The sequence below is a fragment of the Pteronotus mesoamericanus genome, unplaced genomic scaffold (genome assembly GCF_021234165.1).
Source record: "Pteronotus mesoamericanus isolate MK-2021 breed Mesoamerican mustached bat unplaced genomic scaffold, CSHL_Meso_final scaffold_54, whole genome shotgun sequence".
Classification (NCBI taxonomy): domain Eukaryota; kingdom Metazoa; phylum Chordata; class Mammalia; order Chiroptera; family Mormoopidae; genus Pteronotus; species Pteronotus mesoamericanus.
The window spans coordinates 19,566,426-19,578,480 of NW_026555321.1; the positions used below are offsets into that span (position 1 = coordinate 19,566,426).

At 41.2% G+C, this 12,055-nt stretch overlaps 1 protein-coding gene across 1 annotated transcript in view; it reads left to right on the forward strand.

Moving 5' to 3' along the window:
* NEK11 (NIMA related kinase 11) overlaps positions 1-12,055 on the forward strand; it is a 220,042-nt gene that overhangs the window by 164,347 nt on the left and 43,640 nt on the right. Inside the window, exon 14 of the mRNA XM_054595611.1 lies at positions 1,363-1,423. Coding sequence (XP_054451586.1) covers positions 1,363-1,423 — 61 coding nt within the window. The remainder of the gene's footprint in view (positions 1-1,362; positions 1,424-12,055) is intronic.

The window sequence follows — 12,055 nt, forward strand, 5'->3', positions numbered from 1 at the left end:
GCACTTAGCTGAGAGCTTGGCCTGGGGTCTAAGATGGCCTCAGTTACACGTCTGACAGTTGGTGCTGGCTCTTGGCTGGGGCCTTGCGTGCTCCAGGGCCTCTCACCATGCGATCTCTCCGACAGGATAGGCTGGACTTCTCTATGTAGCTGTTGTTTCCAACAGAGTAGAAATGGAAGCTATGTGGTCCCTTTAAGGTCTAGTTATAGAGTTCACACAGCACCACCTATGTGGCATTCTGTGGCCCAAAGCAAGTTTGAGGGCCAACTCAACAGGTGGGGAAAGGGACTCTACCTTTTGATATTTTTCTTCTTCTATTTCTGTGCCTGGGACCTGCCCCCTATTCCTGGGCTGAGCACCACGGTCTTCAATGAGTGCTTTTGACCTCACTGACCAGCATTCGCTAGGCATACATTCGTCGTCATTGCCTTGTTTGCACATTCGAAACATGAAATGATGCTGGATTGTACCACATGAATAAACAGCAGCTGTCCAACCCACACCAGATGTTATAAATGAAAGTCAACACATTTATGTAATGCTTCAAGTAGTTTATTATACTATGGTACGTTTTTTTCTAAAATTCAAAACTACTGCAATATAAAATGTGTTACTTGCTTTGAAATGAAGCAGGTAAGCCATAAATTATTAATTTCTCTCAGGTTAACCACAAGCCTGACAGTAATTAAGAGGTTCTATTTCCCCAGATCATTAGGATGCTGTTTTGAATATTTCTAGTCTCCTGGGTAGAGGACAGATACTCACTTTGTATTAAAGATAATGTTTATTATCAGATACAGTTCTGGGATTCCTCCCTAACCTCATGGGGGTATCTGACTCTTACTGAGCATTAATGTAAATAAGGCCTGTAATTCTTAGACTTATGACTTCCTGAAGACCATACATTATTAAAGAAGATCTGGTAGAGACATTCTTCAGGAAAAAAATATTCATTTGATTTCTGCTATATTGAGTACATTGTAGATTGCATAAAATGATTTTTAAATTCTAATAGCATTTATCATTTTATAAATTAAGTGAGTAATATTTGTTTATTATTAAAATTTAGAAATGGCATTAGCACACAAAGGATAAAATAAGGATCACCCATGATCCTATGTTGTAGTCAAAACCACTGTTAACATTTTAGTGTCTGTATTTCCCATCAGAAAGGAGAGACAGAGAGAGAGAGAGACAGAGAAACATGTTTTTCTTTTTTTGTTAAATGGGATCATATTCTAAAATAATTTTGCAGCCAGATTTTTTGAGTCTTTTATTTTGCCTCAGTGTGGCAAAAACATTTTTCATGTCATTAAATATCCTTCTACTACCCAGGGAAGTAACTCTCTCCTGTTTTGACAGGGCAGTGATATCGAAGCACTGGTCAGGTGCTTGGAGAATGCTCTGGGTCGCACCTCTCCAGGTAAGCTTCTTCATGCCAAACAGAGTGATACCTGCTGATTCTAGTGGGCCATCCAAGGAAGAGAAAGTTTAGAAAGAATCTTCCAGATATTTCGGTCCAACCTTATTTTATAGATGAGGAAACGGAGGCCAACCAAGTCTGAGTGTCTGGCCCATGGGCCCAGGGGTCTCAAAGAAGAATTGTTTATTATTGTTGTTAGTGTCCAACAATATATGTCAGTCTCCAAGAATGAAATAATTGAAATTCAGTGACTTATTGCGATAAAATGGTGGCCTACCAGTGCTTACTACCTGGTTTCACAGGTTTACTTGAAGAGATATCTGTCTACCTTGTTCCCCCTGTAGAAACAGATTGCATTTGGGCCAGCTGAAAGGACCATCACGCTGAAGGTCAGTTAGTTATTGGAAGAGATTTGGTCTGAGAAATCAAGCTGAAATTTCTTTAGCATTGTCAGTCTCCATACTTGAGATTGCTGCGTGCTCCAAGAAGAAACCTTTATTTCTTGGTTTCTTCTTTTTTAAATCCCAAAAGCCAACCATGATAATGCCTGGCACTTGATGATAAATTGTCATTTTTCAGTTTTTTAATTTTATGACCAAAAGCCATCTCTTTGAAGGGAATGGCAGATATAAATATTGAATGTTCAGGTGTGCAGGCATTTATAACTGTTTTGTTAGGAGCTTTATGCGCACTTGATAGCCTGTTTCTAGCTTATTCTGCATCTCTGTGTACAAAGCCTCAGTTATAGCACAGCTCCCTAATTTTTCCTCTGGACCATCACCCTGTGATCTGTTCAACTGCACGTCAGTAGCACTTAGCAGGCACATTTAACTCCCAAGAATGGACCGGAAGAATAGACAGGCCTTCCTTTGGCCAAGTCACTTTCCCTTGGACCTCAGATTACCTCAGTTAGATTACCTCAGTAGTTTTCAAACTGGGTTCCTTGGGACCGCTAGGAGCGGGAGCGGGGGTGGGGGGTGGCCACTGAGCTGCCTGAGGATAGAAGCCAGGTCTGCACCGCTCATCTCTGCTTCTCCATGGTCTGAAAGCACCCGCTGCAGAAGAGGCATTTAAGGGATCTTTTAAAACTTTAAGAGTGATGAGTAGCAGACCCTGCTCCTTTACCAGCTTCGACCAAGATAGTTTTACTCAACTGTTTCATAAGTTAGATTTCTACATATAAGATTGTGTCTTGGAAAAGATGGATTCTATTGCAAAGAAAATTAACACAGGATTGGAGATACGATATCTAAATTCCCTTCTGGACTGTATGATTTTATAAAAACGAACATAGAAACATGGAATAAAAATACACATTTATCTCTGCCTGGAGCTCTACAAAGTGACAGAAAGGGAATAAGTGATATAAACCCACAGGAACAAAGGGAACAGGAAAGGACACGGACCAGGCCACAGCTGTTAGTGAATTTGAAAAGATAGAAAGCAGAAGGGTGAGCGGAACCTGATTTAGAAAACAGGGGAAGGTGACATCTTTGTCCCTAAGATGGGAGCGGGAAGAAGAGGGGGAGGCAAGCTTTCGAAAGACCTGTCTGGGGTGGCACTTACTCAGGACGCTCATTGCAGACTCCAGGCAATTCTCTGTTATTACACAGGAGCCATGAAGAAACCTCCTCACGTAGTCTTCCAGGGGATGAGGTTGCCCAGGGAGCGAGGCTCTGTTTTGCTGTGATGCCATTTTGGGGAAATTGGCCAGCTGTGATAATAGTTAGAGCTAATTAATTGCTGTGCTTGTTAATATATGTCAGAATGTTAACAGAATCCGAAGGACAGTTTAAACGTAAATGTGTCAGAATATAAACCTTGTCCCTTAAAAATGAGATCTCGGTGAACTGAGCTAGACTTGGCTCACATTCAGCATCAGCCCATGTATTTTGTAGCCTTGAAAATGTTGTGAGCAGTGGTTTGACCCCATCCCCTACACCAGATTTAGTTTTACTTCTATTTAAAACAGGGACAGTGTATTTTCCTTTTTATATCACTGGGGAGTAGAGAGGATGAATAAGTGAGCATTGCGTAGCTTCAACATATCCTGAATTAAAAGGTGCCCTTTGAGTTCCAAGTTCAACTTATTTGCCTCCTCTATGCATCAAGGTCACTTTAAAGCCTTTGGATCTGTGGTTCTCACACTTGCGCATGCGTCAGAACTGCTTACAGGGCTTTGACAATGCATAGCTAGTGCATGCTCAAGAAGTTGTATTTCTAGTAATCCTCAAGTGATGCTGATATTCTGGGTCCAGACCACACTTGGAGAGCCATGGCAGCATAGAAAGTTTAGTGTTCTTTGAAGTTCGAGAAATTAGCTGTACTCCCAGAGAGAACTCATCAGCAGATTGACACAAGTCCTTGGTGAACTATGTGTATAAAAAGGCTGTTTTGTAGATCTAAACTGAATATTGTCACAAGTAATTAGAATAAAAACAGATTCTTCACAATCTCTCCGCCTATTAAGATTCCTTTGGTGGTGTTGATACGTTTGATCAGTTTGGCTTTTTGAAAATTGTTATCCCTCAATTCTTCCATTGATCTTTGGAAATAACTATTTCATCTCTACTAAACAATGTCACTAATACAGACCAGAGAAAGCAACAGGGCTTCTGAATCCCTTAGAAACTTCATTTGCTTAAGCTCTCCAAGCCCGAAGCAGTTAAGTATCGGGATGACTGACAGGCACTTAACCTTGCACTCTTGTGCTTTTCACCTTCTCGTAATAATTACAGTGTTTTCAACATAGTGTTTTATCTGTGGTCACTGGCACATTGAAACCACTACTTTTGGAGATGAGGAGGGATATTTTAGATCATAAACCACTTGGATCATTTTGATGTGAATGCACAATATTTGTTTGCCACTATCCCTTCTGTTTATGCACTAGAGAAACTTAATAGTTTCTGTAAGTTCTTTAAAACTTGAAAGGATACAGCAGATTCAGAATTAGTGGCAACTTACAGAGAGCCTGCTATCTGTCTGTTACCATGCCAGACCCATTCAGTGGGGAGGTGTGTGGTGATGGAAGAGAGTGGGGAAAGGCTTTGTAATATAAATAAATCCCTAAAACAATGTTATTAATCATTCTTTGTAGTAAACTCTTAGCAAAGGATATTCTGTATACTACTAATACCTAGACTAAAAAGTTCCAGTAATCAGGTTTACCTAATTAAGAAAGAGACTCAGCAATCAAGCACTCGTTTATTACTCATACATTATGATTTCATCAATGTTAGCATACATCGTAGAAGAGTGGTGTTAGTTCACAGTGATGTGTTGGGGCTGATCCTGTTACCAAAAACTTAGGTTTCAGAGGAGAACTAAGACAACCTAAGTAACGATACAGCAAGAGAGTAAGAATTCCAAAAATAGGGATACTACTTCTAGTTAGGGAGAGAGAAGTCATTAAAGAAGCTCAAAGGAGCAGGCAGCATCTGAGATCATTCCTGATACCAGGAAACATTTGGCCATGAGAAGATGAGGCAACTGGCCCTGCAGCTGCAATGGACAAGACGAGGAGGAACGCACACGACGGGGGTACCAGGAGGGCTTTGCAGGGGAGGGGACAGCTGTCCCATTTGGTGTCATTTGTCCAAATTGCCATGCTGTGAGCATGGCATGAACTATCTCAGTAGCTAATTTTTATTATTTTTTCCTAAACAAATAAGGTCTTCTTTTCCTTGAAAAAGCTGTTTACTAGGATCTTCACTCTCAAGCACGTGATGCTATGGAGGAGAATATTCACCGCCACTGTCTCCATGGAGTATCCACAGCTGAAGAAGTTAGGGTCTGGTGGGCACACGCCTCCTCTTAACCTGTATGCGCACTTAATCGCTTATTAAAAATAAGACACTCCCTTTTTTCTTTTTCTTTTATTTTTTACTGATAGGTGCTATTCTTAGAGCCTTTTCCTGGTATGTTCAAAAGGAAATGAGCATTTTCAAACCCCTGAACAGGATCCTGTTTTTAACTTTCCATACAGTTTAGTTGAATATTTGTTATATGAAATAACCATGTAGTAAAAATAGAAACTTTATCGATTTCCTATCTTCCGGTATTTATTATCTCCCATGAGTAGCAAATTTGCTTTTCTGAGCTAACCCACTTTTTCTTTCCCAACTAATTTAATTTTGTTGGGGGCCATGCACTGGGCTGTGTGCCATGTGGCTGAGGGAGGCAATGTCATAAATTTACCTGGGTCTTTTACCAACAGCGAAAGATCATTGCATTTAAGCTTTACTAGAGTCCCAAAAGTTTGGGGGCGGGGGGTTTCTGTACAGGTGAAGAAAGGGAGTCATTGAAGTGTTTAACTTTCTGAACACCAAAGACTCAAACCCCAGTCCTCTAAGGCAACTCACATGCTCATCCTAATGGGCCCAGCTCCCTTCCTACTGGAAGCTTCTGGAGGTGTCTCTCCTGGACCACTGCTTTCCCCTTTTCTCCTGTCTGCTTCCTTCTTCAGCCCCCTCATGCGGTGCGGCTTGGGCACGGCTGAGGCTGCAGGGCTGACAGCAGCATCCTTAGCTGATAGCTTCTGCCTTGTGCCTATAGAAACAATTCTCTGAAAGAGATGGGAGTGAGGGGGCATGGGGTGGGAATGATTGTATTTTTGTCATTTTCATTATTGCTTTTATCAAATACTCAACTTGTTAAAGGCACCAAGACAGCCACCTCCATGTCTCCACGCCCTTCAATCCCAGCACTCGTGTGTCAGGGCTTGGGATCTTCAGGAAGCAGCCCCTGACACGGAATTGGGTGGGCAGGACATTTATTCCCGAGTGCCCTCGGGACTGACCCCTGTGGACAGGACAGGACAGGACAGGACAGGAAGGGAGCAGGGAGAGGCAGAGGGCAGAGCTGAGCAGTGATGCAGGCCTGACAGGACTCTCTCAAACCCATGGGGAGCTCTGAGCTCATCAGAATGTATAATGCACACCTGAATGGCCAGGCTTTCTATCTCTATCATGACATGTCATTAAATGAGGACACTATAGGAAGGGCATGATGTTGGGCAAGGCAGCTTTCTGCAGCTGAAGCAGTTTCTGATGGGGCCACAGCGGGGGGCTAAACGTCTCCAGAACTCCCAGCAGCTGAGCAGCAAGTCCTTCCTGTCAGGGAGACGCAGGCCACATATCTCCATCCCTGGGCTGTGGGGCTACAACAGAGGCCAGCCTACTTTGCAGATTCTTATGCAATTTTATTAAAATCCTGAGGGCCACTGTCATCACAGGAGAAGCTCAAGGAAGAATCTTGAGGAATCAAGGAAGAATCAAAAATGTGGGTCTGCTAAGCCTCTCAGCAGAGTGGACCAGCTTTCACAATGCCCTGCTGGTTCATGGCCCCTTTTATAATAAGCCACAGGGCCGTTATCTGAAGAAGTAGAGAAATGAGGTAACAGATGTGATGTCCTGCCCAAATTTCAACCCGTGGAAGCTGGGTTTTGTCTGATGATCTCATGACTTTTCAAAATCAGCACATGAAAATTCTTATCTGGATGTGGTACTTCTTGCAAGAGCACCTGTTTGGGAGTCAGGGAACCAGAGCTCTAGTCGTGACTCTGGCCCTCTCCTTGTAGCTCTGTGGCCTTGGGTCAGTCATATAGCCTCTCTCGGCCTCACTATCCCCATCCATAGGATGAGGTAATTTGGCTTAGAGGTCTGTGGTCACCTCCAGCTCAATCATGATGATTCTCCATCATGTAGGTCAGGTTTGGTAACTACAGTTCATAGGCCAAACAAGCTCACTACCTGTTTTTGTAAATAAAGAGTTAGTGGAACACAGTCATACTCATTCATTTATCTGTTGTCTATGGCTGTTTCCATGCATCAACAGAAGAACTGAGTAGTTGCCACAGAGATTGTTTGGCCTGCAAAGCCTAAAATATTTATTACTTGGCCCTATACAGAAAAAGTTGGCCAACCCCTAGGCCAGCCTTTGATCACATGCTATTCTAAAGACTAGTACAATATGGGTCATAAGAACATGCCTTTGCAATAATTTGGGCAAAGAGGGGTGTCTTCAAATCATAGTTGTTTCCTGAATATTCCTTAGGCAGCTGAGAGAAAGAAGAGGGTTAAAGGGAGATTAGGTACGGCGCGTTCTTTTGTCCTGTGCACCAAGGGCAGCATCTGCAAGGACTCCTGAGTAAGCAGTGTCCCAGGTGCTTAAGTGAGACTTTGTTTGCCAAAATATCCATCCCTGCAGTCCCTGCATCAGCTCTTTATTACCCACATGGCAGGATGCTTACTTAGCAGGGAGGGCACATGCAGGAAGGGCCTGTTTTAAGATCAAGGTCGTTTGTCCAGCAACTGAAATGAATAAAGGGAAACTTTGGAAGAAATGGGAGGAGAACATCTCTCTGCTGCTGAGATGTCAGAATCATCAGTCTGTCACTCCTTCAGGGAAAATAGCTTTGCTGGTAAGAGACCACAGAGGTAGGAGGGATCTTGACAACCTTCCTATTAAGAGCTGTGCCCTGTGTTCTTCAGAAGCACCTCTTCTAGCTGCTTAATGTCTTTTCATGTCATTTTATTTTCATCTCACTGCCAAAACATCCCCATGGGGTGGTGTTAAGTATTATAATCCCCATTATCCTATCATTCACAGGTGGGAAAAGAGAGTTCAGGATGATTTTGCCTGATGTTTTATCCTGCCTGTAGCATTTCTTGTTGACCCCAACCATTTGCCTGTTAACATTTGATCCCTTTCATTGCTCTTAATCTTTATTAGTGTAAGTGTTGCCTCCCAAGTAAGTTCTATCCCCCTTGCAGTGCAGGGGTGTACCTTCTGCCAGATTACAGAATGTTTGAGAAAAGGCCTTCAGTCTAAGGAAACTGCTTAAATATAAAATGAGGAAACTGAGGCCCAGGGAGGTGACCTGAGGACCATGTAGCTGATGAGAGTAGAAGTAGACAATAACTGTAGCTCTCTGACTTTAAGGCTGGTGTTTTTTCCACAGGCCCTCATTATACTTCTGTATTCCCAGCACCCGGCATTGTGTTTTATGTGTATGTACTCAGTGGCACTACAGGTGATAATATAGATAGATACTTGTCTACCCCACCTAACTGATCTAAGTTTTTTTTGGGTTAAGGGCCATAGCTACTATTTACATTACCCTTGATTTTAACCTCCTTCTTTTGAACATCTAAAATATATGCTTTACCTCAAGAAATTAGAAAAAAATGAACAAATTAAGCCCAAAGCAAGCAGAAGAGAGGAAATAATAAAGCCCAGAATAGACTCTCTCGGCCTCACTATCCCCATCCATAGGATGAGGTAATTGGCAAGCCCTCAATATGATGACTCCATCAGTGATTAAGGCCAAACTCATCCGTAAAAAAGAGTTAGTGGAACACAGTCATACTCATTCATTTATCTGTTGTCTATGGCTGTTTCCAGTAGAGGACATCAATGAGACTAAAAGTTGGTTCTTTGAACAGATCAACGAAATTGGTACATCTTTAGCTCTACTGATGAAGAAAAAGATGAAAGAAGACTCAACAAAGCAAGCATGAAGGGAAGGCATTATTATCAACATTAATAAAATAAAAAGGATTATAAGGGTATATCAGAAACATCAGTGTGCCAGCAAATTAGATTAAGTTAGATTAAATGGATGTATTTCTAGAAAGGCACAAAGATGAACACTAAACTCAAGAAGAAAAAGAAATTTGAATAGTAGATCAAATTAGTAATTTAACAACTTCAGACAAAGAAAAAACCAGGCCCAAATTACTTCACTGGTGAATTCAACCAAACATTCAGGGAATTAATACTAGTTCTTCACAAACTCTTCCAGAAGATAGAATAGGAGAGAACACTAACAAATTCATTCTATGAGGCCATTCTTTGATACCATAATCAGTCAAAGACAACACAAGAAAAATAACAAAAAGTATAGACCAATATCCATTTTGTATGTGATTCTAAGTGCAAAAATCTTCAAGAAATACCAGTAACCAAACCTAACAACTTAAGAGGATTATACACATAACCAAGTGAGATTTATTCCAGAAATAGAAGGGTGGTAAAACATCAGAAAGTCAATTAATGTAGTACACCTTATTAATAGAATAAGGGACAAAAACTATATGATAATCTCAATAATTACAAAAAAAAACCACATGTTACATCTCCAACACTCTTCTTTGCCCCCCCCCAAAATCAACAAACAAGAAATAGAAAGGAATTTCCTAAACCTTATAAAAGGCATCTTTGAAAAAAAAATGCATCCAATTAGAAAGGAAGAGGTAAAACTATCTTTAGCTGCATATGACATGATCTTATATATAGAAACCAAAAGACATACACTAAAAAACTGTTAGCGTTAATAAACAAGTTCTTCAAGGTTGTAGAACATAAGATCAATGTATAAAAATCAATGACATTTCTATACACTAGCAATAAACATTCAAAAAATTAAATCAAGGAAATAATTTTATTTATATTAGCATCAAAAAGTATATAAAATACTTAGATATACATTTAATAAAATATATACCTTATGCTTAACTGAACTTTGGAGATACAAAGATGAACAGTGGTAAAAAAAATATTTGCAAATCATATATCTGATAAAGATTTAATATCCAGAATATATAAAGAACTCCTACAACTCAACAACAAAAGGACACCTGAATTTTAAAATGGACAAAAGACAAAATAGATGTTTCTCCTAAGAAGATATACAAATGGCCAACAAGAACATGAAAAGATGCTCAACATCATTAGTCATTAGGAAAATACAAATCAAAACCACAGTGAGATACCACTTCACATTCATTAAAACATCTACAATTAAAAAGCCAGAAAATAATAATGTTGGTAAAAATGTGTAGAACCTTCATCCATTAATTATGCGAATATAAAACGGTGTAGCGGCTGTTGAAAACAATTTGGTGGTTCCTTAATAAGCTAAATACAAAATCACCATATAACTCAGCAATTCCACTCCTAGATACATGCTCAAAACAACACAAAATGGTACTCAGATCTATGCTTGTATGCCAGTGTTCACTACAGCATCACTTACAGTATTCAAAAGGACAAACCAAGTGTCCATCAGCAGAGGAATGGATAAACCAAATATGATATAGTCATACAATGGATTATATTCATCCATAAAAAGTAAATCCTGATACATGCTGCAACATGGAGAAACTTTAAAATCATTACGCTAAGTGCAATAAATCAAAAACGAAAGGACACATACCATATAATTCCACTTATATGAGGTACCTAGGACAGTAGAATTCACAGGTACAGAAAATAGGTTAGAGGTTATGAGAGGCTTGGAGGAGGAGAGAATGAGGAGTTATTGGTTTAGTGGTTATAGAGTTTCTCTTTGGGGTGCTGAGGAGTTTGGAAATGGATAGTGCTGATGGCTATATCATATCATGATTGTACTGAATGCCATTGCATTGTACACTGTTAAAAAATGAGAAGTTTAAAAAAAAGATGAATAGGATAATCTCTGTGGTCAAGGATCGTTTTAACTAGTTGAAAAGGGTAGGGGAGTGAAGAGAGCAATTCATATCTACAGTTAGGGGTATTAGAAAGGAAAATGTGGCAAGTAGGACCTCAGCCAACACCAGCACAGTGGTTGACATCGAGTGGGCCTTCACTGAGTCCTATTAGTTGGGAGGTTTAGAGTAGGGTGGCCAATGTCTAAGACCACGAAATAAAACAAGGCCTGGCATCATGTCCCAGCTTTGTAACATACCAGTTGTATGAACTTGGTTGTTACTTAACATCACTGAAAAATATACCTACTTCCTAGGAACCTTACATGAGAAGATACAAGTGAGGTGCTTAGCACAGTACTGGAACTTATCTCCTAAAAAATTTAGCCGTTGTTGTTAGATGAATCGGAATAGATTTGTATAGCAGTGAAGTTTTAAAGATAGTGGACCCAAGCACTGAAATACAGTCACACACGCTGAAACGGGAAGAGAAAGGAGCCTGGGACAGGCAGGTGCAGTGAGCAGCCGAAGGATGAGATGCAGCAAAGAGCAGAGCAGCAGAGAGCAGAGCTCCCCAACAGTGACCAGGGAATGAAGCACGAGTGGGGCGGGCTTAAAGGAAACTCCACAGGAACACCAAGTGTCCGCACCTGTTTGCAGTCCCATTTTTTATGATGCAAAGTGTCCTCCTGGTGACGGGCAGGATTGGGAGGGGAAAGGGAAACAAATGGCTCCGAATCTTCCATGTTACATCTCCTGTCACCACCTTTGTTTCTAAACGTCCGGATGCTCGGCTTTGATGCTGAGCCACGGTTCGAGCCGTGAGCACAGTGGCATTCTTGCTCAGGCACCATGGCCATGGTCGGTCCTCCCATATCACAGTGGCGTCATAGTCCCCTTCTGAGGAACACACAGCCCAAACAGTGAGTCTGTAGAAGGAGCCAGGGTGTGGCTGCCACTTGATGCCCCCGCCGTCCTCTGGCTCAGGGCTGCAGTCAGTGACGACCTGCTGAGTCCCAGCCGCACAACATGTACTGCCGAGCTTTTCACAGAGGTGCCTCAGAGTCAGGTATCTTAGGACCTGCCACCGGCAGAGCAGAGCGGTCAGGGTTTTCTCTAACACCTACCACTTGCACGTGCATGTATCCACTTTTTAAAAATC